General features: G+C 37.5%; 1 protein-coding gene across 3 annotated transcripts; it reads right to left on the bottom strand.

Moving 5' to 3' along the window:
- Positions 1–489: 489 nt before the first annotated feature.
- On the bottom strand, positions 490–27,273 carry ABHD18 (abhydrolase domain containing 18). 3 transcript variants are annotated; one of them, XM_055706162.1, is made up of 15 exons: positions 27,255–27,273; positions 24,196–24,333; positions 23,257–23,365; positions 19,878–19,962; positions 18,691–18,791; positions 16,851–16,929; positions 16,684–16,768; positions 15,864–15,891; positions 13,440–13,578; positions 11,339–11,428; positions 10,518–10,619; positions 8,768–9,146; positions 6,532–6,694; positions 857–5,515; positions 490–710 (listed from the first exon to the last, which is right to left on the bottom strand). In XM_055706162.1, the coding sequence occupies exons 3-14, from the start codon at positions 23,346–23,348 to the stop codon at positions 5,464–5,466; spliced, it is 1,395 nt and encodes a 464-aa protein (XP_055562137.1). In that variant the 5' UTR covers positions 23,349–23,365; positions 24,196–24,333; positions 27,255–27,273; the 3' UTR covers positions 490–710; positions 857–5,463. The 3 variants fall into 3 exon arrangements, with proteins under 3 accessions (XP_055562137.1, XP_055562130.1, XP_055562124.1); XM_055706155.1 differs by lacking the exons at positions 16,684–16,768; positions 16,851–16,929; positions 18,691–18,791; ... (2 more) ...; positions 24,196–24,333; positions 27,255–27,273 and adding an exon at positions 13,983–14,071 and having other exon boundaries at positions 15,864–15,944; XM_055706149.1 differs by lacking the exons at positions 16,684–16,768; positions 16,851–16,929; positions 18,691–18,791; ... (2 more) ...; positions 24,196–24,333; positions 27,255–27,273 and adding an exon at positions 13,983–14,125 and having other exon boundaries at positions 15,864–15,880.
- Between the last annotated feature and the right edge of the window lie 30 nt (positions 27,274–27,303).

Genomic DNA, 27,303 nt, shown 5'->3' with positions numbered 1-27,303 from the left:
CAAAGGCTTGAAATTAAAACACCCACCTCAATGGTTATGCTACTACAAACAAACCACAGATACATGAATGCACATTTCTAACTGCAGGTTTCAGCACCCAACATTGGTAATAAGTGAGGAATTTCTCTTTTCGTAAATAGAAAATCACTATTGCTTCCAAGCACTTTTGCACAAACAGTGACACGTGTATCCCTTCTTCATTTTAAATTTGCACCACGAAAGAAGGGGGGGAAAAGGCAGAATGATTAAAATTAAAGCAAATCTTCAAACTCATAGAAGCTTTTTTCCTTTGTAAGCCACCAAGAATGTGATTTGTTTCAGATGCAATAAATTTACTAATCAAGGACACGCCGGTTGCATATTGCAGTGGCAGATTTATTTGAAATAGAGGAAAGCATTCTTAGTAATTTTGACTGGGGAAAAAAAAAGCCAGTATCTGTATATGTTTACATCTACGTTCCTGATAGCAGAAGCATCCATCACACTGCCTGTTCAAAACGATTCTCAAATCTTTTATTTGGTTTCCCAAACTCAGAAGTTAAGCAGAGGTTGGAGTGATACGAAAGGACAAAGGCCCTACCTAAGTCACTGGTAAGAAGGGGATTAACCTCCTGGTTCCTCTTTTCTTTGCTCAAGGGTTAGAAGATAAGGGAGCAGATGCGTAGGCCGGCTGGGACTTCAGAAACGCTGCAGTACTGCAGTGCAGGAACCTGAACAGACCAGGAAAAAAGCAGAAAACTGATGGAAGAGTTAACTACATGGGGGCAAAATACCAGTCAAGGTGACCAGTAACATGGCAGCTTGAGAAGCTTTTGCGCATACTTGTTTTGTAACTTTGTGGTAACAGAAGGCTTACCCTCTACGTTACTGGAGGGACGGGGCCTGAAGAGTATAGAAAAAGGTTTTATAGTTGTGCAAGACTCATCTTTAACTCTTTGTCCACTTTGTTTCATCCCTCTCGTTACTTTCAGAAGCAGGACAAGTCAGACTTCCTTGGTGAAGCTCACCTTAGTTTTCCCTTTAAGAGCACAGTATTTAAAAATACCGGTATTTGAAAAAGAGGTTGATATACACTACATGAAACCAAGAGAACAACAATCGTTACGAGCTACTTTACATTCTAACGCTTATGTTTTCTCTTGTGTGGAAGCATCCAAGTGTTCCAGGCAACACTGCAAATTGCAGGATTGTGAAATACAGTAGCATTTTACTCACGTAATAGTTTTTCATGGCAAATTACATGCCTACAGACTATACAAACCTCCTTTCAATACTGTGTAACTTATCATTACAGCCAAGCCGACAGAGAACCTGACAGTTTAAGATAAAGAAGCTTCCCTGCCCAACCAACTGTAATGAAGAACAACATTTTTAAAAAAGTGACATGGCAGGAGCAATTAGGATAAATAAAAAAAACCCCAAAACTAACTGCCTCAAAATGTTAGCAGCTACCAAACAAAAATAAAAAAAAAAGCATTCCAAGGCTCCAAGTATTTTCACTTTCTCATCTACTATTTACAGAGTATCTGTACACATGCATATGACATTCCAGTAAGAAAAAGCAACAAGGCTCCGTTCCTTCATATCATACCTTTTTGCAGACTTTCTAGTGTAATACAACACAAGTGATCGATCCTTGGGGGGGGAAAAAAAAAAAAAATAAAATTGCTGAGCTGTCACTTTTGAGGGGTGTGTGTTTTTCTAACTCAGAGAGGGGAAAGATTACAAAAAGCTCCTTTCAACAGATTAGATGCGTTCTGTTCTAGACTGTGACCAGCACTTCGATGCCAGGAGAAATATATGTAAACAAACACTAAAAAAAAAATTACCTGGGTTACTCACGGGTAAAACACCAGACCTAACCTTTCACTCCGTCCTGAGCCTTTCCTTTCAAATGTAGGCAAAAAGGACTACCCGCTCTGTCTGTCCTCCTCCTGTTTTGTCAGCATTAGTATGCAGAAGTGTGTTGCCACGACCTGTTCAGACAGTGTAACTGAGCACCAAAATAAAATTTATTGCATCTTGGTTGCTGGGTACAACCAGCAGGCTTCCACCAGAATAACTGCTCCAATTCCACAGAGTAAGCCGCAACAATTTTCCAGGACTTTTTTTTTTTTTTTTTTTGGCATATAAACATCAAGACTCAAAGATGCACCTGCTAGTAACATTTACAGCTATCTGTTCTAAGCGGCTTTTCAACTAGCATGTGACATTCCCATTCATGTAACAAACTGCTGCAGACGAAGAAACAGCCTCCTCCTGACAGCAGCAATCCAAAACTCCTACCACCTTCCCACCTTGCAACCGTTAACAGCAAGGGTGATTTTTTCCAGTTCCTCTTAGAGGTGTCCTACAATATGCTCTAAGTTTATTATGGCACAACACACCCTTGCTTGGAACACAGCAGCAAGCAGGAAGAAGTTGTACAGGATTTGGACCCTTTTAAAAGCAAAAGGGATTTTAAATGAGTTCAGGAAATTCTAGCACAATGAAGCCACTGAAAAGTACAACACTGGAACCACAATAGTATCTTAATGAGATGATACAAGTTTATTTTCTTTACTAGGTGCCGCATGTAGAAAAACATGAAAGCAGTATCACTTTTGTTATGTGAAGCTTTTATCTTGTGCTGTAGATTAACTACTCTTCTTGTGCTACAGTACTAGTAGGCATAACAAGGTTACAGGATGAGTGAGATGCACTTTGAATTTCCTCTTAGCAAGAAAGAAAAAACCCTCACACCTATTTTTTTAGGATTTTTATTGAAAAATATTAAAACCAGAAAATTATCAAGGCCAGTTTTACAATAAATTTAAGACATACTGAATGGCTTATCTGCTACTCAGATTTAGTGCAGGAACCTTATTCCAGTATTTTTCTTAAGCAGTTACTGGATTAAAATCACATTCCCATTTAACACCAAAACAGATTATTAATAAAGCTTTCATAGGATTTAACCTTAAAATCCGGTTTAAAAAGTCCATTTTCAAAGGTTAAAAACATTTACACAGCAGAATTCCCCCCTTCACAGACCAGCTAATAGCTTCCTGTGTCTGACAACTGGCAGAAATAGACCACAGAGCTCAATTTTCCTTTTTATTATTCTAACCTGATAAATTTCTTAAATGCTTCTTACCAGGCTTTCCTATTTGGCAACATTACTTTAGTTACGTAGCAAAGTGTGATTTCTCCTTTTTTTCAGAGACCAGTCTTTCACTACCTATCCCAAAAGACACACTCGCAAACGGGAGTTACATTAGCATAAATCTGCTTCTGTGACTAGTATGCCCTTTTGGCAAGTTAAACCTTGTTAGTAATATCATCAGAACACTGACCTCAGGATGTCAAGTTCCCATCAGTTGTGTAATTCCTAGTATTGTGCGCTTTGAAAATATTTACTTTGGCATGTTATACTTTGTAGCTTAGAGAAGTTGATTTTTTTTGTGCTTACTCTCAGCCTTACAAAATATCTTTTCTCTCTTCCATTTATTCATGCCCTTTCCCTCACCACCAGTTACCTCCCTTTCTCATAGCTGCAACAGAAACAGGACGTAAAGCACACAAATACATTTAAAATGCGAGATCCTAAAAACGTTGGTGGATAGCAAACAATAGTCTTGTAAAACATTCTTAGTTGATGAATGAGCTTGTAAAATACAAGTCCCATAAATCCTTCAGTATAGTATCCAAGCTTTCAATTTTAAATTTGTAAGCTTAGTTATACTTGATTTCAAACTTTTATTCAGTGTTCTAATCTATTTCAATAAGCTAGTCACTCCACACTTGCTCCCAATATATATAAAACCAACACTGTCTAAAGAAATGCTGAAAAACCACTCAAAGGAAGCAATTTAACTTCCAGCAGAATGCATCTTACTTTGCACTTTCCGCAAAGTTGTACGTTGAATCATTTGGGTTACTACAAGTTGTTGCACTTTGGTTTTAACTGAACTTACCTGATTTTTAACCACGATTTCTTCCCAGTTACTAGTCCTATCTGCCAGACTAAAATTCAAGATAACATAGTTATATAAACTGACTTTTGTTTGTTTCATACTCTGCCTATTAAAAACCATTACGATAATCATGGAGATCAATGAAATGCCTGACATGAAGGGTGCAGGAGTCACACATCCTGAGAAATGTCTGGATTTTTCTATTTTTTTTTTCTGTGTAACTCTGGTCATTACTGTACTTCAGCTTCTCTGCAAACCAGCTTTAAGAGAACATTACAGGAGATTACCATGAAATAAGATGTGGACAGATACCACATAGAGCTGAGGCATGACAACCTTTTATTCTACTGCAATTTGTTGGCCTTTTTGATCCCAAAAGAGGAAACAACAGACTTTGGATTTTCTTAAGTGTACCCATAATCCCAATTTTTTGTTATTTCCCATCTAGTTAAAAAAACAGTGTGGAGAAATAAGGAGCTAACCTTACTGTTCTAATAACCCTTAGTCTCACATACATTATTATTATTATTATTATACAGTGAAACTGTATTTTGCATATCAGCACTGAGTGCACTTCGAAAAGGACCTCTGTTGAAATACTCCAAACAGGTCCTTATAGCACCATATCATCTGCTGCCGATTTAACTGCTTACAATCAGACTCTTTGTGCCACTGCTTCTAAAGAAAATTACATTTTTATTTCCCCTAGCATTCTAAAAAAAAAATCTAGAAGAAAAAGTTTGTTATCCAACTGAATGCATGTAAACAATTAATTACTAGACAATCCATTTTCACTTATTCCAGTTTTGTGAAACGGATCAATTAATTGCTACCTGATTCTTCTGAACTGGCATGGTTTAATTCAGTGGCAGAAAAATCTCGCAGATGTGTTGAATGAAAATGTCTTTGACTCTTCACTGAATTTTGAAAGCCTCTTTTTGCAAGATTTGATGCTGCCCCTTCTAGTATAGCTAATTTTCAATTAATAATAGAGAAAAATCAGTGAGAAACACAAGAGGCCGAGTGCTGGCAAAGCCACAGTGCAGCACAATAGGAATAGCAAGGGATGAGGAAGCAAGAGGAAACCCAGGTACCTGGAACAAACTAGAAACACACTAAATGCAGGAAAGCATCTTAGCCCTACAGCAAATTTTACATTCTTTCAATACTTAATTGGTCTGTTTTCAACTGATACACAATTAAGGATTTATTCAGAATTGAAGGAATACACAATGTGATTAAACATGAAGTACGTGAACCATTCATGCACTAACAAATGTTGCCAGCCATTGTTTTTTCACAGCTTTTTTCACTGAAGCAAGTGTGTCAGAATGGCATTTGGTTAAAATGAAAGTAATGCTGGTATTTTACCATTCTTGATAATTGTTACCTACAACAGTCAAACTCAGCGAGTCAAACTCAACGTTGCAAGAGGCTTGTTTTCCAAATATGAGTTCTAGTAAGTGGAAGTACAAATGAGATCGGTTTGAACACATTAAGAAGATCTTTAAACTGTGTATTTCTGAAGGAAGCGGTCAAATGCATCGTAAATCGCTTGTCTAAAACAAAGAAAAAAAAAAGGTAATTTGTGTAATTTGGGAAAAGGCAGATATAACTGGCCTATTTTCATATATTTCAAAACATGTTTACAAAGCTATCATTGCAATTTCAAAACAGCACTCAATAAAAAAGTTGTTATTAGTAGTCTTTCCTCCTTTACTTATTTCTAGGATCTCTCACTTCAACCCAGTAATACATCTGTGCTTCAGGAACAACTGGGACTGTTTACCAACTTTAATACGACTGCAAATGTTAATGGATTAGGAGGTTTCTACGCAAACATGTCAAGAAATGGTCAAAGAGACATGCATAATTCGTAATTTTTGTGCAACTGTCACATAATAAGGTGAAGTTTTAAACAGCAATGAGCTACTAGTTAGCATACCTTGAACCAGTATATTGCTATTTCTTTTTGTTGTTGCTCAAAGCTTCCAAAATGGGAAGGATGTAGAGTCTTACTAATTTCTTCCATTTTAAAATAAACAGCACAAGTATTTAACTTTTTAAAACTAAGGAATTGCATTTGTATAAGCGACTTCTAGAACTGTCTTCAGAAAGTCAGTGCCTAGTATTACTAAGGCAAGAATTCATGCAAGTACTACTCATTGGCAGTCAAGCTTGTATTCTGCTTTTCAATTGTGTGGGTTTTTTTAATCTCAGAAAATAAGATTTGCAAAAAGACAACAGCTGCACAATACAACATAAGCAGTCACTGCTTAAAAGAATATTTTTCTAGTGTCCAGTGAACAAGCTAACCAAAAACTTTTGTAGGAAAACAAGAATGAGAAGGATCATTCTCTTGCCATTGGCTTACTGAATGATCATACTGCACCTCATCTTTGCTCATAAAATGGAAATGCTGTTATTCTCTTTAAATGACTTCAGATCCAGCAACTTATTCATCAAAGCAGTATTTGGTAATTGTTGCCTTAGAGTAGTTACAGACTTGCTTTTAGAAGAAAAATCATGTATGTCAAAATTACGGATTTAAGCTTTCAACTATTTTTAAACTTACCTGAAGAGCCCTTGTTTGAAGAGGTAGGCACTGACATGACCTCCATCCAGATACCTAATTTCACACCCAGGCCAGATTTCTTGAAGACTGCGCACCCCAGTCCGAGGAATATATGCATCCTCCTTAGCTTGTACAACTATGATCAAACTTGGGTCAACTGGAACTAAAGAAAAACAAAACTGAATTCGTCTAAGGTAAGAAAGAGAAACACATCAGCTGAGATTTCTGTTGTAAAAATGTTCTCTATTTCTAAAACAAATTCAATTATTCTAAGCTTTGGTAAAATTATGTTTTCTGAAGTCTCCTGGCAGAATTTGTCTGGTTTTTGACATTACAGTACTGAGGCCATCAGTAGGAAAACAAACTAATCAATCCCTTTCCCTCCCTTAAAGCAGAAAGCTTCAGAAGTCTCTGAGGAACGATAGAATTGTCTTTCCTCTTATCAACAAAACTCTATAGGATTCAGGTCAGTTCTCTGAAATCTCTTTTTTCCAGTGAAAAGAACTAGGAGACATCTGAAATTCAGATTAGAAGCTTTGTATAATTTTTTTTCCTCGAGTACCAGAAAAGAACTTTTCATATGAGAGAGGTCAGACAAAGTGCAGTATCCATTCACTTTCTTTTCTGTTTCCTACATGTTTTAGTTGCAACATAAAACCCCCAATATACTGTTATATGTATTTATTACTCATTACAAGAATTGCACCAACCAGATTACTAACAAGAACACCACCAAAATGATGCTGAACACAGAACAGTTCTCTCTTCACAAAGAATATAAGCGGTATGGTAAAGAGTGGCCAGCCAAGACGTTTGACAATGGGATGCCACAAATAATTTAGACCCTCTACTTTCATATATCCTAGGTCATGTAAAGAGGACATGTAATGCTAAGATAGATTCTAGCCTTCCATTCAATTTTCCATGAAATCTGAATGGTAGGCAGATTTTCTGAAGCTCCTCTCTAGACACACTCCAAGGATACCCTGGCAGAGGATGCAATGTCTCCCAGAGCATGAAGAGACCTGGGAGACAAATGACACGAAGCGCTACATCACTTTGACAAGTGCGTTAGGATCACAGATCCTCTTAAGTTTCAAGAAAGGTCAACACTTTAGCTAAGTGATACCTGGATAAGTGTCTAGAGAAACAAGAACAGCTGTAGTTAGAATAAAGATTACAGAGTTTTTTCTGTCTACTGAAATAACTTTTAAAGGTTTAAGGAAAACACTTCACTGGGATTTATCACGAAACCTCTCTGGCTAGATGATCTCGGACATCGCCCAAGTCAAGAAATCTATGCTATTACAGAAATCTTTGCGTTGTTTTTTTTTTAAAAAAACATTTAACAATGGAGTACTGAATGTCAGATTTTAAAAATGAGGTGGCACAGGGTCTCAGTATCAAGAATGTTTTGACATTCAAAGACAACTCTTTCAGAAACCTGTCTGAAGTTAAAACACGTTCTAGGATGTGTTGAGTGCTCAGTGGGTACACGCTCAGTTGAACCATTTTGTCTGAATGGACTGCCACAAAAGCAATTCCAAGCCCCAACTAAAGCAAAACCCTTTCAATCAGCTCTAGGATGAAACCACTTGCACGGCCTGCAAGTGGGCCATTGAAAGGGATTTGTCCTAGAGGCCAAGAAACCCAGGTTCATCAGATTTAAGGCTCAGTGAGCTACAGCTCCCTCTATATGCTATACCTGTCTTGGGAAAGATTATATTCAGATTGCATCACTCCAGAAGGACCTCTGTGCACTTTTACTGGTCACACTTGTCTAAAAGAATCATTCAAGCTTGGTTCTCCGCTACGTAGTTATCAGATTTCCACTTTTTCTTTTATTTACTTCAATCTGTTCGAAAAACCTTATTAGCAGATTAATTAATCTAGCTATTAGATCACACCTAATCTAATTTTTTGTTCTTTTAAATAATACCAATTTGCACTAGCACATACCTGAAAATAGCCACAGCGAGGCACCGAAAAAATAAGCAAAGATACTGAAAGGCAAACTTTTAATTCACTTTATCATTAAGTGGCCATTAAGAAGAAACAGAAAAACAATTAGGAAACGGAGTGGTAAACAGACGCTGTTCAGTAACACTCAAGATATTTTCCTATTTCAGCTAAGGTGCCAGCAGGTTTACACAATGGAGGATGAAGAAAATACCTCTCCTTCCATCGTATTTTACTGTTTTCCAAACTGCACATTAAAAAAAACTTAAATACATACCTGAGAAGTTGGCTACATGTGTACATTCATCCATCACTCCTTTCATGAACCTTAAGGATTCTCTCTGTAAAGTGTCACTCTTTCTTCTTTTATTTATCCTGTGTCCTTGTGGGCTGGTTAAGTTTTTATTGCTATTGCTACTGGTTGAAAATGTTTGATTTATGCACTGCATTTTAGGAGCATCTTGCATTAAGAGTCTTTCTGATGAGGCACTTAGAGTACTTTTATTTGTGGCAAAGCTGTGAACAGCTTCTTTAGATACAGTCTGGTTTGAAGAATCAAGGTCAAACATTCTGGAAGTCACATCCACATCCTCCAGACTGTCCACACTGTCAGGGAAGTTTTTAACAAAGTCTTGCCCCATCTTGAAAGAATCCGTCTAAACAAAACAACAGGTAATTTACTAAGGGTTTCTCCTTTAAACCAGTTGATTAATCTTATCATTAAGATCAACTCAATATTACAAGAAAAAAGAACAACAACAAAAAAAAAAAATACAAAGGGCACTGCTCACAGTACTTCTTATTTTCAGCCGGCATGTCACTCAGTTAAATCCTGACCATCATTATCTCTTGAAAATTTCATTCTACACTTCTGTCAGCTTAAAAAAAATGCAGAAAGTACTTATATATGATAGCTTATGATACAAACATTTGGTTTTGATTCTATATTAAACTCTGAATTTATAAGTGCAGTCATTTAAGTTTAAATTTCTGGGTACTAAACCTATGTGACCACATCTAATGTTATGTTTAGGACTGAAAAATCTGAATACGAAATGTCCCTAAATACTAGGAAGACATAAGCTGAACATCTTGAAATGTTTCTTCTTCTAGCGATGTCTGCTCCATCAGTGTTCCTGGAGTGTATTTTACTTAAAAATGGCAAGTGTCTCAGAAACTATCTTCAGCCCAGCCCCTATTCTGTTGCAAGATATTTGAAAAAGGACAGTCACAAAGCAAAGAATCTTAGGAAAAAAGTTATTTATCAGAATTGGCTAGAAGACAGTGTTGCGACATACAAGCAATTCTCAAAAAGTTATCATTCCGATCTAGAAGAGCAGTGAGGCAAAGAAATTCCTCTTGGCACGAGTCTTTCAACCCTAGTCAAAAAAAGTCAAGAAGAAAGCAAAAAACATATGCAGACAATAAATTACATTTCATGAGGAGCAAGAAGCTAATTATAAAAGCTCTAAATCCTGTTTATCCCAATTGCCTGTGCAGTAAATCTAAAGCTGAGGGAGGTCAAGCATCACACAAAGAAACAGAAATAGAAAGACCTCGCACTAAACAACTTAGAAAAGTTACAATGTTGCTACATATTAAAAACAGTCTACAGCATTGACTCTTTGGAAGCAATTACTTCAAAGGGTAATAAATCATGTTTTAATACTTACACACCAGGTTATCTGTTCTCCAGACTATAAAGCCAGTTACTGAGAAACACTATCTACAGTTTCAATGTTTTGATTAAATTAATCTTACGTTGCAGATCACACTAAGTGTGGTCACGGAAAAAAATATTTAGCAAGGGCTATATACTTACACACATTACACCACCAAAATATCAGCTTCTTTTTTTCAGCAGGTTTTCCTTCAAAGATTACATTTATCAAAAGCATAAGGAAACAACAGGCAAACCTGTTTTAGCTAACAACTGGTTACTTTTACTAGAAGTAAAATGAAGTTACATTATTTGTTAGATTTTCACATGTAAATATTAGCAAATAGGGAAAATAAACTATACTTACTCCACAGTATTCAAGCATTTTTATGATTTCTTCTTCATAAACAGTTTGTGTAAAATACTGTTTCTCCAGCTCCCTCCAGTTCACCGCCTTGCTCAACACACCCTGAGATTATAAACACAAGCATCCAGTACACAAGTAAAACCCACAGATCATTTACAGAGAAAATGGATCTGTTCCTCTTCGTGACTTGATTTTTCCAGTGGAATTCTGGCCAAGTTTCCTGATAACCCTTACAAATATTTTAATCAAAGCATAAGCACATATTATAATGCTGGACACTGAAAACCACCTCCCTTTAAAAACCAAACTAAAAAATAAGGGGTGTGTGTGTGTGAAAAAGACAGAAACCAGACCCACTTCGGATTTGCACACATCTAGACTGGGCTAAACCAACGACGGTTGTCAAAGCCAGTCTATTCATTCACCTACCCCAGCAGCATCAGCAATGAAAACAGACACCCACCATGGTAGTAGCAGCATTATTACCCAACTATTTAAGCCAGGCTTTGAGCAGAAGAAAACACGTTTTCGTGGCTTGCTTCCTCACCTTCCCACACTCAGACCAGGACTCTGACCATTGTCCCACAAGCCAGCCCCAGTCCCCACACTGGTGCAGGACCCGCTGAAGTAGCTGAAAGCTACCTTCCTTATCGCCTGTTCTATCTCTGGAGCAGGAAGGGTGGGTTTTGCCACTAGTCACTAATAGAGGCTGAAAGGTGCTGAAATGCCCTAACTGAAAAGGTGAATGTGGCCAAGCCAAACCTTTTAAGTTCCACATCTAATTACATTCTAGTATATTAACAACAATATATTTTAATTACCGTAGTAAAGACTGCAGAAGCTGTTGACCAGGAAAGACACGGAATCAATGGCAATGGTTTAGGCCAGTTTGTCACTGCCAGTGAAGCCATCTACAATCAAAAGCATTTGTTAGTTATTTTAATACTGAAATCACAAAATGGTAAAAAGAACTCTTTTGTCTTCAATTTAATTGTTTATACAGTATCAACCAAATACACAGTGTCAAAGTAGTTAAGGACTGTGGCAGTTGGATATACTTTCACCTATTCAGAAGATACAGCCTATTCTTCAGTGATTTCCCTAACATTGTTGTGGATAAGGCTAATTTCAAGACTGAATTTTTGTTTTAAGAATTCCCAATGGCATATTTATTCTGACTTTTAGTTGTTTAAAACTATGAAAACCACCTACAAAGCCTTTTCATCAAGCTCTTGCAAGCTTATTCCAAGGCAAAATGGAAGTCTCCCGTCTAAGAGAAGAACTATTTAAAATGCCATACTTTTAAGATTTGTATACTGGAAACAAAATATGGAGAAGTAATTCATCATGTTAAGCAGATTCTTTTTCTGTCCTGTAAAGTTTAAGTTATTACTCTTACATCAGTTCCCAGAACACATTTTTATGAATATTTTGTTTGTCCCAGAAACGTATAGAAGTTTCCTACATGGTATGTTCTTGACATGTTTTATTTTATTGCACTAAACTGAAAAACAGTGTAACCCCCTTAATATGTAATACCCCATGTCTGTGCCATATGCTTTCATAAATTGATTTATATAACTAAGCTATAATTCTATTGTAATTATTTTTTTATTTAAAAAGTTAGAACACCACCACATATCTATGTTCTGATAGCCAGAAAGTCTGACTTCTTTCTTCTTATTTCCAGCTCTCCCCATCAACTGAACTGAATTTGTGCCACCTACCTTCTGTTGCAAAACACATTCTACAGATGATCAACATAACATACAATTTATTTCCCTGGTTTTAAATTGCACCAGAAGTCCTGTAAGTCAGGACCAGTCAAACACTGTATGTTCCGGACTACGAAAAAAATTTTCAAAGGAGTTCCCAAACGCACTCTCAGATCTTGCCTCCTTCTATACCCACGCTGCATATGATCATTGGTACCGGATACAGCACTCCATTATTCCTAAAGCATTTGCACAGCATTTGAAGTGTCCTGCAGGGTTAGCGGGGCACGTAACTGTTTGAGAATTCCAATCCAACTTATAAATATAAGACAGGGAAGACGTGTTTAACAAAAAAGCTGTTGTTGCAGCAAGGTGATATTTATGTAAACCAAAGGTCATTAGTACATTTACAACAGTAAGAGTTATAAAAATGTGCTTTGGGGGAAAATTACTTTCCTTTCAGTAGACACTACAATTACCAACATTATTTATTTAGCTCCTAACAACAAACAAACAAGGATCAGCAAAACAGAGGCAGGCTGTTTTAATAAGCTTTGTAACTATGTCTCACAGGCCAATGGTTATCTGTAGAGATATAAACAGTAATAGTTTAACTGTGTATTAGTCTTTCAAGCATCAAACTAAAACAGCAGGGTATTAGTATGAATATGCACAGTGTCATACACAAAACGTTATCCACCTCAACCACAGAAATCTCCTCTGATCAATACCAATGATTGGGGAAAAAAAGATGAGCAGAGAACAGAACTGACACCAAAAGTCACCTCAACTGCAACACCCCTACAAAGAAGAGACATTTCACACAACCCATTCAAACACACAAATTTAAGGCGAGAAGAATGGAGTTAAAAAGGGAGAACTAGCAATTGATCAGTACAGATCTTATTTCAGAAAACATTCCCACTCCACAGAAAAAACCATAATTATGTGAGAAGCTTATATTCTTATTAAGCCTGTCAGGAGATGGCTGACAAAAGGGCTCTATGATCTGTCAGTACTTACTGAGGATTTTACTAATTCAGCACCACAGAAAGTGAGAATTGCCAACAATTTGTTTCTCACGACTGTAAATGTTTATTTAAATTACTTCTGAGAGGAACACTATAAAACAAATTCTTTCTGTATGCTAAATGATCAAACGAGAAGTTAAAACAAAAATTACTGAACAGGAAATATAAAAGCTTACATGTCCTCCCATGGATATTCCAGTCATCCCTAGCGGTCCATAGCCTTCTCTCTCTAGCCAGTGCAAAAGAGCTGCCGATTCTAGAACAAGAGCTCCTCCCATCACAAACAGGTCCGAGACATTTTTTAAACATGACCGTCTTTTTGTCCCCAGAAAAGGAAAATATAGGATTTATTTTCTAAGATTAAATTTTTACAGTTCTCATCATTCTATACATACTTTTATACAAAGCCTGATACAATCCCAGAGAATTTTGGAGCTGAACTCCTGTTGATGCAACAGGAGAAAAAGCAAGTCCAGATTCTCTGGCACTTGTACATCTTCATCTAAATAAGGATGAGAAATAGACACCTGCTAAGCTTCTAATGTAATATCACTGACAGCTTGGTCTTCTAGCAACAGATATTACCAACATCAGAATCTCATTAGCAGTAATCTTCTACCCTGTAAGGTCATAACGGACCTTTTAGAAATAGAATCAAAGTAATACAGTCCTAGATATACACTATCTCATCTGCAGAAACAGTTCTTTGTCTTGTTTACCTGTTTTACATCATTGAAAAATTGCACACAACATTTGAAGAGCAATCAGTATGTCAGCTTTGGAAGCACTCATCAGTGTCACTGTAAGACTGAAATTGCAAAGTGGGAAGTTTGTCACGGTACTGAGAAATTCATGTAGTGTACTGCAAAGCATTAAAACAGAAGAAACAAAAAAATGTAGAAAGCTATTCAGCTCAACCGTAAGAGGGACTCTAGAAAATGGGAAAAAAATGTATTTTACAAAGCAATTGATACACCTCTAGTCTGGGGAGCGGACTGTGTATTTTCAGTATCACGCAGTCAGGTTACAAAAGGCTACGGGCCTCTTCTGCCAGCGTACAATCACATTTGAGACACTCTGAAGCACAAGGACAAAGCTTACTGTGCAAGTCACGGAGAAATGAACATAGCTGCTGCAGACCAGTATTTATAGGCTAATGTAATTCTTTCCTACAGCTTTGTTATGATATTCCTCAGCCCTGTCCAGCTGCTATATTTATTAAACACTGTTACTTGTATATTAACAAAACCCACTGCTGCTGCTTTGTAACCTCGTATTGAAGAGTGACAATTGCTTCACTGTTGGAGTGTTAGACTGAGCACTCTCTTTAAAACAATCCTTCTATAAATCATGCATGTACTAAGCTGTCAAGCTAGAGAACTGAGGATGGAGTTAGAAATATCCTCGCCAAAATATTTAAGTTATTCTTCCGCATCAGATCCTCAATAGCTGGAAAAAGAAACCACCAATGGATGTATTCCAGCACACACTCTCTCCTGTCACTTCCTATCTCACACTTCTAAGTGCCGTAATATTTTTTTAAGCAGTTTCTCTGTCAAAAAAGCAATTCTTAGTTGAGAAATGTAATTTGCTTTCTTTAAAAATGTGGTTCTTATGCCAAAATAAATAAAATTCTGCATCTGCTTTGGAAAAAACCTAGAAACTATTTTTTAATTAAAACTTTCTCCTTTGAAGTATTTTTTAAAATGTTTCGATTTCCTAAATCCAAATGCTGAAACTGAAATAAAATCTACAAAATCTAAAATGCTGTAGTGTGAGACGGTGCTCCTGGTCAAGTCTTAATAGAATGGACAGGTTTAAAATTAAATCGCTTTCTATGCATCTTCTACTCATGTTAAATGTCCAAGTCAGGATTAAAAAGGATTAGAACACCAACTCATATTTGGATCTTAAGAAATATTGGTAGACTAAACCCACAGCTTTGCCTCAGACACATATCCTGGTGAATTCTGTTAATACTCCAATGGTTCAGAAAATGCAAAAAGCAAAAAAACAGGACCATTTAACTAAGCTTCTAAATTCCCATTTAAGAAACCGAGGGAGCAAGTTCTGTAAAATATTGAATATTGCATAGTTTCCACTGACTAACAAACAAGCAACATCAGATTTATTTACATGTCTGATTGTAAATCCTTAAAATATCTCAAAAAAGAAAAGTCTTAGCAATTACAGCAGGGAAATATGCTACCTCACCAAAGATTATTCACAGTTGATTGACATATAATTGCAGCATTTGTACACGCACAGTTGTGAATCAGGAAATTAACTGGTGCTTGCATTCACACAACTTGCTGAAATCTTGCTCTATACTACAAGTTCGTCTTGTGCAAATTTCCTGATCACTGTGATCTCTTAACAAAAAATATCAAAATCATCTAGCAAAGGGTAGACAATTTCACATTAAAAGGTTACAAGTGCTCCATGTTGGGGACTTTTTTTTTTCATGTTGGGGACTTTTTTTTTTCTTAATAAACTATCAAAGTTCATACTACTTTGAGCTTCTTGGAAAAAAAAAAAAAAAAAAAAAAAAGGTGGTAATTCAAAAAGACAGTTTCCATGAATGTAACAGTAATACTTACAATTGATCCTTAGGTTTTCTACAGCCATGTAGAAGACTCAAGTTAAAGAAAGTAAAATATTTCTATATAAAAACTGACAATCAAACAAAAAATAAAATAAATCACATACATAAATAACATGGATTCATTATAATTTGGAACTTAAATTCTAAATGTTTAACTGGAACTACATCAAGTTAAATGTAGTTTGATCATGCAGTTTGCAACTGAAGATTTTACTTTTGTCAGGTATGTGGGCAGGAAAAAGGTGTAACCAGAGAACCTATTCAATAAAACAGAGTAACAGTGTCATAGAAGTTACTGATGAGTTGATGACTAGACAGAACCTAACTTTTTTTAAGAGCTAAATCTTAAACGGTAGCAGTAAATTTCTCAGAAGTACCTGAGGTACTGAAGAGTTGTATTTGAGAAGGGAAGGCAGGAGAGGCAACTTTCTTTTCTGTCATTAATACATCCAGAAGTCATACAGTATGATACAGAATGAATGCAGTTTTCACGCTGTCATGGCTAAAGGCATGATATCAGTACTTTGATCAGTAAACAGATTCATATCAGAATTTTTACTCTAATGACTACAGTAAGAAGTTGTAAAAGACATTTTCAAAAAAACCAAAAAGCAATACTCAGTGTAAAAGTAGCCTATTATATTAGTGGTGTTCCACACTGTGTTTCTTGCAATGGTCATACTTTGCTCTTTGCTTCTACCTACCGAAAAGTCCATGGGAAATCAATCCATAAACTAGATACTATACCAGTGTGATGAGTCTTTTACCTTTTGGAGAGAACATTAAGAATAAATATGCTTTCCACAAAAGGATATAATAAGGATTTTCTAGCAATAGAGATGCCATACAGGCTTCTTTAATCATTGGGCGTGCCATTAATGTGCGTCTCCTCCAGAAGTGCTAAAGATAAGATGTACAAACATATATTAAGATAAAATCTGATTATTTAATTTCTCAATAACAATGCATTTTACATACTTACATGATCTCCAGTGCCTGCTAAATGAATGCACACAGGTCTGTGCTTGCTATTCCATCTTCTGGGTATAATGAACTGAAATCTGTGAGAAACAAACACCTATTGTAGCAAAGTATATCTATTTACATGCTGTGCCAGATAAATTAATCTAAACAAACAAAAGAAACAAAAAAGAAAAAGAAAAAAAAAAAAGAAAAAGACAGAACAAAGTATTTTTATAACCCATGCAGTAAACTGCCAGCGACTCAGTAGTATCATTTTTCATAAACGCATCCAGCAAAGAAAGGAATCCGAAAGCAGAAGAGAATAAATGTCAAACAAGAAAAGGAGCCAAGCTTAAAGATCATGTTCCTAAAAAAGACCACTACCTCATCATCACAATTTAAATTTTGCAGAGTGGAGAAATGGAACTTCAGATGAAGAGCAGCCTAAAAAAGTATAACTAGCTCTCCTAGGCAGATTGCTATTTTTTTCCTGAAGACACAACAGCTGAAATTGAAGATTAAAGATAAGCAATATATTTAAATTAAGAAAAAACATCAAAACCCCAACATACAAACCATGAAACTATTCTATACACCCAACATCAATCACTTAATATCTTTTGCTGCTACTCAAGTTATTTACAGGCTAACTACTGGGGAAAAAACCCAAACCCAAACTTCTGAGCCACTGGTATTTTCCCCACAAGATGGAGCACTGTTACATACAACAGTGTTACACTTTGGAAAAAAATATTCACACAATGCACAACTAACTTAAGAGACATTTGTAGAGCATTTCAAAACTGTAACAATACTGTCCAATATAGCAATTAGCATAACTTGACTACAAATTGTAAGAGAACATAGATAAGGCAACAACCAGTATACTGTATTTTCCACTATGGGACTAAATAGTCCAATAATGTTAAGCAACAGTTTCTTTCTCTAACCAATGGAGAGGTGGAAAAAAGTTGATATTTTGACTAAAAAACTTTTTCTGACATTCTTTAGTTTTACATGTTTAAGTACACATAAAACCACCAACCAGTAATATTGATAAAATTGACAATACCAGTATCAACTTGAGCTGACAAAATGTTTAAGTTATTAAACAAAGCTTGGGAAACCAATTCCATCATGAAAGTTTAGCTCAAAATTATAAGCAAGAAGAAAATATGCTCCCTTTCCAAACCCATCCCTCAACTGCAAAGCAGTATTAGTGTAAAACCAGCAAAAATGTCATTAGGTATCATCCAGCTTTCTGCAAGGATGCTTTTTTTTTTTGGCTTGCCAAGTAAGAAAGGCACCAGATTCTCCTGCTACAATTAAATGAACTTACTACTTCAGTACACATACAATTTTTTTGTATGCAATGTAAATGGAAAGCTGGAATGATTCTTTCAAATACCATGTAACATGCTGCTTTCATGTAAACAGCTTCTCCTGCTATATGTAAAAGAAACAACTACTGTCCTGGCTATAGTATCCTTCATTTCCAGCATGCTGCTCATTTCGGAAAAAATAAACAGTTAAAAAAAAAAAAAACCAGGGTATTCCATAGCTTTATGCAATATGATTTCTACACTAAAAAAAAAAAAAAAAAAAGCCCCCTAGCAACGAACATACTTTGCTAGGGGGCTTCTTATTTTATTATTATTTATACACACATTAAACTATCACGAGTAAGATTTATTTTCACTTTTGAGGTCAAAATCTATTTCAAAACATTAGTAAAAAAACCAGTTTGAAATATTTTACATTGTATTACAATAAAATAGCTTCACAATAAAACTACTTACAGACCATTGTTTCTCTGCCATGCTAGTTTCAGAAAGGACATACCACTTGTTTTTTCTTACCTTGCTACAAGAGATTCGACTGGCAGGATACCTGGGACATAATGAGCCAATGGGGAAATGAAGTGCCCCTCAAGGATTTTACAGTCAGATTGCTCCTCAACCTACAGAGAGAATAGGATTAAAGCAGTATGTTTCATATCAGTGTTTAACTTGCTCTGAAAATTAATCTCTTAAAGTACAAGGATTTGTTACAGGATAAAAATGTACTTTAAAAACCCCAAAGCTGAGGTCTTTTTTCAAATATAGGAACACACAGTCAACACAATCAACACAGTTGTGTCAAACTCTGCTTTTATTAAATGACCTATTGAAGGAATCAAGGAATAAAGTGTAATGCTGTCCCATTTTAAATAACTTCCATAACACATACTAAGTTTCAAGCATTTTTTGAGTCTCAAGATCTGACATCCCACCTCCACGACTCTTGTACTACGGGGGGGGGGGGGGGGTGGGGGGGGTGGGAAGAAACCAGTATTTGTAGAGCCACTGCTTTCATCTCTCAGTTTCCTTCCGTTCTCTACTAGAAGCCAATGGGACTGCTCATTTTCCCATCCCTTCCAACCTGTTTCACATTTTTGCCACTGCCTCCTAATTCCATCCACAGCAGCTCAAAAACAAGCAAAGAAACCAAAAAAGCCCCAGGAAACTATGTACTTAGCTTGCCACAGCATTGACCACCAATGCATTTATTTGACTTCAGAACCACTCTTCATTTCTGCCCCCCTGTTCACACTTTCTAGATTGAAAAGTCCTCAGGGCAACGATCACTTTATCTGCACACCTCACACGTGGAAGCTCAGGGCTTCCTTTTTCCAATCAAGAGCATTTGAAAACTCACACTACTTAGATCTCTTTTGCCTCTACAGACTCACTTCCTCTTCCCACACAGATCAATTGCAATGTCCTTTTCTTGATACAGAACAACTGAGAACACGAGTGAAGTCAGTTAATGTCAGTAAAATCTAACTAAATGTTGTCAGGTGCATTCACCACCCTATCTCTATGTACTCCCTAACCCAAGTTCCCAGTTGCCAATCCCAGCAGCAAGTCATGCTGTGACAACATCACATGACATCAAGATTGAATTTTTCTATCTTATAAAAGCAGCCTCCTAAGTTGATTTCACCTTTATATACCATCAGGAAAATAAACATAGCTGAACTGCAGCATCTCTTGCTTTTAAGTACCTTGTCAATGAAAACTGGGTAATCTTTTGAAACCAGCGTCTGGCATTTTTCCCTGTTTCCAATAATCTTTCTGAATTCAAATATTCTGTTGAAAGGAAACAAGTAGAGAAGATTCAACTTTTAATCTAAAAAAAAAGAGAAGATAAATATGTGTGTGTGTGTTTATATATATATATATAAAAACATTCAGGAGCTAAAGTAAGCCACAAAGAAAATAAAAGTTATGAAACCAGCTTTGCATTTACAGATTAATCAGACTACCATACGTTAGGTATATAAGAATGCTTTTAAGTTAAAACATAAAAAACCGCTAGGTACGCTGCTTGCAGTTGCACAGCTCTTAAATAATATTTTACACCTGATATATTGAAAACATCTATCATTTTTCGGGGCCAAATTAAGTTACAGCAACCTCCTACGCTTGCACATCCTTGTAGCTTCATTGGGGCAATACAGACTGAATGGGTGAAAAACAGGTTGGACCACCAACATCAAAATGTAGTTGCCCATGATCTCAAGTCTAGCTGGAAACAAGTTAACAGCAGCACGTAAGGATGTTTATGAGTGACAAAAGCCAGAGGGTGAGGTTGATACCTAGAAGGTAAGGCTACCATTCAGAGCAACCAGGATAAAATGGGAGGAACAGGTCAATAAACATCCTAAAACTGAATAATAAAACTGCAAAATCTTGCACCTAGGATGCAACAGCCCCATGCAATAATACAGGCTGGGAACTTCCAGCTAGGTAGCAGCTCTGCAGGAAAAGACATGGGGTTTCTGGCAGACAGCAAAAAGAACACAAGCTCACAACACATCCTTGCAGCTAGGAAAACCAATAGCATACCTTCTCCATTTAGCAAGAGGGCAGCCAAAAGGGCAGGGTAACGGGGTTTGCATTGCTGGAACGGAAGGCTAAGGGGCAAATCTAGTTGCCGCTTTTGCTACTTCAAAGGGCTGCAAAGTCTTGCAGAGAAAATGAAACAAGACTCTTCACAGAGGTATACAGCCAGAGGACAAGAGGCAATGGTTACATGTTGCAACATAAGAAATTCCTACTGGAACACAGTGGAGATTTTTTTCAGAGTGGTAATGGTTAAGCATTAGAAACGATTGCCCAGAGAAACTAGGAATAATCTCCATCCTCCAGGGACTTTCAAAACTCAAATGGATGAGGTGTCAAGTGACTTGACTCAACTAAGTGAGCTGTGGTTTGAATAAGCATCTGGGCTAGGTGCCCCTAAGATGGCCCTCTCAACCTTAAATATTCTATGCTAAGAATATCTTGCTCATTCTTATGGTTGTAAACACACCCGAGGTTACCTGACCAACTAAAACAGCAAGATGTGGGTGGAAAGTACAGAACAACAGTATAACAGGAATGACGTGTTCACCTTCCCAACACCAGCGAAAACCAAACCACAGACAGAAAGAAAATCAGTTTACCACAGCAACAAAACCAGCTCTAGTACATAGTCTCTGCTTTTCTTATACAGAACAGTTAAGTCTATTAAGTATGAGAAAATAAGGGTAAAGTTATTAGATGTGAGCATGGAGGGTAAGCTAAATGAAGAGGTGTTTTGCTTGACACAATCCTCTAAAAATACTGGATTTATTTATGTATTTAATCTGTAGTTAGGAGGATACTGAATGCTAAATCTTGCACGTGTTGAGGAATTTCAGCTCTTGCTAATGAGTTGAGTGTAAAGCTTTACAATATTAGCAGTCATCACATGAAGAGTATGTACGTAAAACTTCAGATTACATCTAGGCAGGTAGTCTGTAATATCAGTCAATGCTAGATAAGAAATTTCATAATTCCTTCTAATAGAGCATCACAGTCATCAGTTTAAAAAAAAAAAAAAAAGACGCTGACACTGTTTCTGGCAGCACAACAGGGCACACATACTAGGGAGTGGTACTGCCTCCTCTCACTCGCCAATGTGAGGAATCAGTGGGAGGTTAGGTTCTTCCTTCGTCATCCAGGTGAAGCCAGGCTGCTGGGGAACAGCTCATCATCTTCCCATTGCGGGGCAATACATGTAACAAATCCTCTCTTCCACTTTTCAGACCAGCAGGCCCACAAGCCTGCCTCACGTTTCCCCCGTAGCTTTTGATGTCACGTGAGAGGTTTTACGTTCCCCCCCCCCCCCATGAAAAAGGAAGAGCCACAGCCAATACCATTACTACTACCAGCAATGCTTCTTTGTTGCCATTTGACATTAGCACAATTACCCTTATAGACCCCATGTAAGAGAAAAGCCTTGCCTAGTATTGCAAAAACAGTAGAATTAGTCCGAGGTTCCCCCATACAGATAGCAATTGCACTGGGGTCAGGAGGGGATAGGGCAGTGAAACTTCATCATGTCTCACCAAGAACCTAAAAGTTTTTTAGAAAGGGTTTTGATAACGTTAAGATGTCCCCTATCAGATACACATGTGTAGCAAAATACAGAAATGCTGCAATCAAAACAAACCCGACATTTTTTACTTATCCAAGAGAAGTAAACTAAACATTTTAGAAATTCAACATTCTCATATGGCAGGAAAGCCTGCTACTTAAGAGAAAAAACCAACTGAAGACAGACATACAAAGCAATCCAAGTGCCATTTTAAGATGAGATGTTTCTCTTGGACTTAAACAAAAAAACAACAGCCCCCCCAGAACTGCACTGCTATCCAGAGTGAATAAAATTTTATTTGTTTTTTCCTTAAAATGTCTTTAATGATTTTCAAGTACCTAAGAAACAGCTTATTAAATGCAGACTTATAATTTCCTATTTAAATATTACATGATACAGAAGATATATATTCAGTTATTTTTAAAACTTAAGAAATGTAAGTGCTTATCTCCAGGTGTTACTCTTAATAATAACTAATAATCAGCAAATACTTGAAAATTAAGAGGTACTTCCATTTTTTCTTATTTTCAAGGTATCTAAATTGGGCTATGAAGACCTTCTGATTACATCTTACACTTTTAAAGGTCACTATTATTAAGAAGTTACAGAAAGCTAGCAAGATCCTCTGATGTTCAACGGAACAATTTCTCTGCAAAAACTCAGCAAGTTTCGATTTTAGAAAACACTTTCAGAGATGTTGCTTGAAGTATGTTATCATATATGCAGAAATGAAAAATGTAATTGGACATATATACATTCTCTCAAGAACAGCCTCTTTAAACACAAACATTTAGCAAATCCCTTTTTGACTTCTTTTAAATCCATTTCCTCCCTTGGCATGAAAACACGTGATTTCCTGAACAAAACAAAGTTTAACACTTTGGGGTTTTTTTAAATACAGGACAATAACAATTGTTGGTACTTCAAGTGTTGAATTTTTCTTTTACTATAAAATACTGTTTATGCTGTTAACAAGTCACCTTTTCAGATCCTCTGGCTTTCCCCATCCTCTGATGAAAAGTTTAGTGAGGAGAAGCTTTCTGTATAAGACGTCTAATTTACTTACACCCATTAGCAGCAAACTGGCATCTAGAAAAAAGAACAAGCAGAAACAAGGCAGTTAAAAGCGGTTAGTTTGAGTGGCAAATTCATTGGCTTGTAACACATAGTAGCTTCTTACTCTGGTACCTGTAGTAATGAAAAGCCAAAGCGTTTTATTCCAAGGTAGTTAACCTTGACATTCAGATCAATACTTTAAATATTAAACAAAATACAAAGGCAGTTAATACAAACTCTAGCTTTTTTAGGAAAATGCAATTTAGAAATAGGAATTTGATGTGCTTAATATAACCAGGAATTTATTACATAATTGATCACAAGCCAACCAAAAAGGCACATAAAGTCACAGAACTACATCTTCAGCCAGTCCTAACTGTATTTTACTTGAACCAAAAAAACCAAGAGTGGCATTGATACCTGCCTTATCAATATAGCTGTGACAGCAACTTTTCAATCCACATGGGCTTTCATAAACACATTTCAGAATGGAAGCTTGAAACAGTATTTGTTTTTCAACTACTATAAGGCTAGATCCCTAGCTACATACTTATTCATTTATAAAAAAGAAAAAAACATAGCTCCAGTCACTGATGCAGAGAAAGTTTCTTTTTGTAAACTTCTCTTCATTGGCGTCTCAAACATATATCCTAACCCTTATTTTATCCATTCTTTTCCAATTTTTGACAACTGATTTCTTACAGTTTTGAAAATGATGCTCCCACACCCTTCAGGGAAGAAATCACACTGTCAAAATCCTTACCAGTATCATTTCTCTTTCAGCAAATACACTAGCTCAAATATAGCTAATATCAATAAATACTATTAGTATAAATAAGTATTATTTTCAAAGCTATACTTACTGAAGTGAACAGGTAGCCACTATTGCGCTCTACTGATGAGGAAGTGGGGCGGGGGGAAAGATAGCTCAAATCTGGTTTTTGGGGCAGCAGGATACAGGTTATTCAATTAAAAAAAAGAATTCCAGGATCCGCATACACCTAAGAAAACAACAGATTTAACAATCAAAGACTTGGTTAGTAAATTACCTACAAGTATTTTCTAGTATTTCCAGATCCTTCCATACCAAATGGACTAAATAACTTCATCATACTCTAAACCAGTGTAATTTCATTCACATGGTTTTGTGTTTTTCACTTTTAATCCAAAGTTCATCTATTCTGCCACGTTCATTCTTAAAATAAACTTGTCTCAATATAGCAAGTTAAAATTGTGGTCAGATTAATAAATACATTCCTTTGCTCTTCTAAAAAGCCAACGCTTAAAGCATTTTTCTTTTTTTTTTCCCCCCTGTATATTCTTAACACCTACAGTAAGTTACTATCAAAACAGAAATTACAGACAACTTAAGGTACTTGAATACCTTAAGTACAAGCATCCTAGAAAGCCAAAATGGTTCTACGTCCAGTCATTACAGGGCAGAAATAAATACCTGAAATCACCAGAGAGTCAAAAGCAGGGACCCTCTATTTTAACACCGTAGAAAGTGTTACATTTCTACTCCACCAGTCCCAAACAGCTGATTGCACAATCTTATTATTCTGATCCACATCTGCTTGGTCTAATAGAATCACAGCCCCAGTGCAATCTTTTTCCTTGCCCACTCTGGAGATGGCCATTGACCCCATGTGCTGCTGGGGAGTCAGACGGGAAATGTTTGCCAGCCTCTGCAAGGTCCCTCTTCTACTTTTTCAAGCAGGGGGACAGCTCAGCATTTTCCCGGTGCTAGAAGAGAACTGGGTGGTGGAGACAGAGACAGCAATACAGATTGCTGCTGGATGCTATGGTGCTGGGAAGACAGTTCAGAGGGAGGACACACAACACTGTTATCTGTGCTGTCAAAAATATACTAAAACTAGGTTTGCAGTTCTATTACTGCTCACCAGTAATAGTGAAAAGAAATTTTAATGAATGTTTTGACACTTAACAAAGCAGCCTTGTGTGTTTTGTTTGTTTGTTGTTTTTTTTTTTTTTTAATGCTCTCCAAAATAAAAGCCAAATAAGAGAGAAAATATGAAGATGTTGATTTTGCTGCAAGTTCAAAGGCTGGCCCGATGAGCTCGCTCTGTTGCACAAAGAATGCCAAGTTTCTAGACAAGTACATTATATTTAAATGCAACATTGATTGAGGTGAAAGAGTTGTCTCATTCTGTATTCTATTTCATTGACTGAATAAAGACTCTAAAGTAGTTCAGGATATTTCAATTAATCTGATTCAAGATTACATCGCAACTGGAAAGAGTACAGGAAACACTAAAAAATATTCCAAGTACATGAAGTATGTCATATACAACTTCAGAAATATTACTGAGGTAAAATAGGGCTCATCCTCCCATTTTGTTTACCTTAGTAACAAAAGGGTAGGACATGCTTTAGTCACCGCGCATCAACGTCTACATGGAAAGACAATTACAGATACTTTCACTGTCAGAGAAGGCAAATCCAACTGTTGGAGGCGGAAGTTCTATAACTTCATAGCAGAGCTACAGAGTGTATTTTAGTAGCGAGTGCTTGAACTTGAGAAAAGAATCAGCAGAGCTTGTTTTGGAATGCAACTGGATTTCCACCACTTGATACCATATACATCACGTCATGAATTCCTTTGTAAGACAGATCAGCTAGAAGTCATGACGTGATAAAGATGGTGCATAGTTGTGTAGCCCAAGAAGCAGTACCTGTGTTATGAATATGCAATGAGTATATTTGCTAACACGGTAAGCTCTACATAGTTTAAGTTGTGAATGTAAACTGTAACGGATCAAAGGCACGTAAAGAAGCGATACACACACACACAAAAAAAATACTCCCACATTTTAAAATAGTATTTTCCAGAGAAGAAGACAAGGAAACCTACAGATAAATAATAATCAGATAAATAAATACTCTTGCTCTAGGAAGAGTGGGGTTTTTTGCTTCTAGAACCCTCATACTGCATACTAACTATAAATTTCTGGTATGTACAATTATTTCATAGAAACAGACACAAAAATTCATCCAAAAGCCAACACATAAACGGTCAGCTAGTCCCTTTTTGCCAGCGCATGCAGCTTCAGTTACAAGAAAAACACGACAGGGAAGTTCATAAAGACTTTATTATAGGCCCAGACCACTGTTCCTATACATGAATAAGAAACTGCTCCCACCAAGAAGTCAACCCGAAAAAGCCAAGAAGGTATATCTATTTTAGAAAACTAAGTCCTTAACTTCCTTGCCCTATTACCTTTGGGGGAGAGGGGGTGGGAATAATAAAAAATCTCTTCCAATTAACGTCGGGTCATGCTTTTTTTTCCCCCCTTTCCCTCCAATAAGTGGCAGCTTTTAGAAAAAAAACCAAAATCACAAAGAAGTCACGGCGACAAGCTAGAAACAAGCCCCACAACAGCCTCACACAGAGCGCACGGAGGAGCCTGCGGATAAACAAAGGGGCCTAAGCCAGCAGCGTTCCACGGGCCGCCGAGCCGCTGCCCACCCGCCCGGCACTGGGCTATCGGCGGCTGGGCGGCCCGACCCCGGCACCGACCGGCCCAAAGCGCAGGGCCGGACAGACCGCGCCTGGCCCCGCCGGGGCGGCAGGTGGAAACCCCCTCCCTCAGGCACCGAGCCCTCGGCCCGCCCCCAGCGGCACACGGGCGCTCCCCGGGCGGCCGCGGGAAGGCGGGAGGCGCCCGACGGCCCGTTAACGCCCCGAGGCGCGGCGGGGACAGGGACGCCCGCGCCCCCTCAGCGCCCCGGACACCGAGACCACCGAGACCACCGCTCCCTCCTCCCGCCCCAGGACGGGGGCCGGTAGCCCGCCGCGGGGCCAGGCCGCCTACAGCTGGCAGCGATGTGCCCGCAGCGCCCCTCGGGGCTGGGCACAGCCGTGAGGGAAAAGCCCCAGTGGGCCACGGCTCATCCGCACCTGAGGGCCGCACGGAGACCAACCGCCGCTCCCCGGACGGGCGGGCAGC

This window comes from Falco cherrug, chromosome 1, assembly GCF_023634085.1.
Source record: "Falco cherrug isolate bFalChe1 chromosome 1, bFalChe1.pri, whole genome shotgun sequence".
Taxonomy (NCBI): Eukaryota; Metazoa; Chordata; class Aves; order Falconiformes; family Falconidae; genus Falco; species Falco cherrug.
The sequence above is the reverse complement of the archived record's forward strand: the minus strand, read 5'-3'. Positions and strand labels throughout refer to the sequence as shown.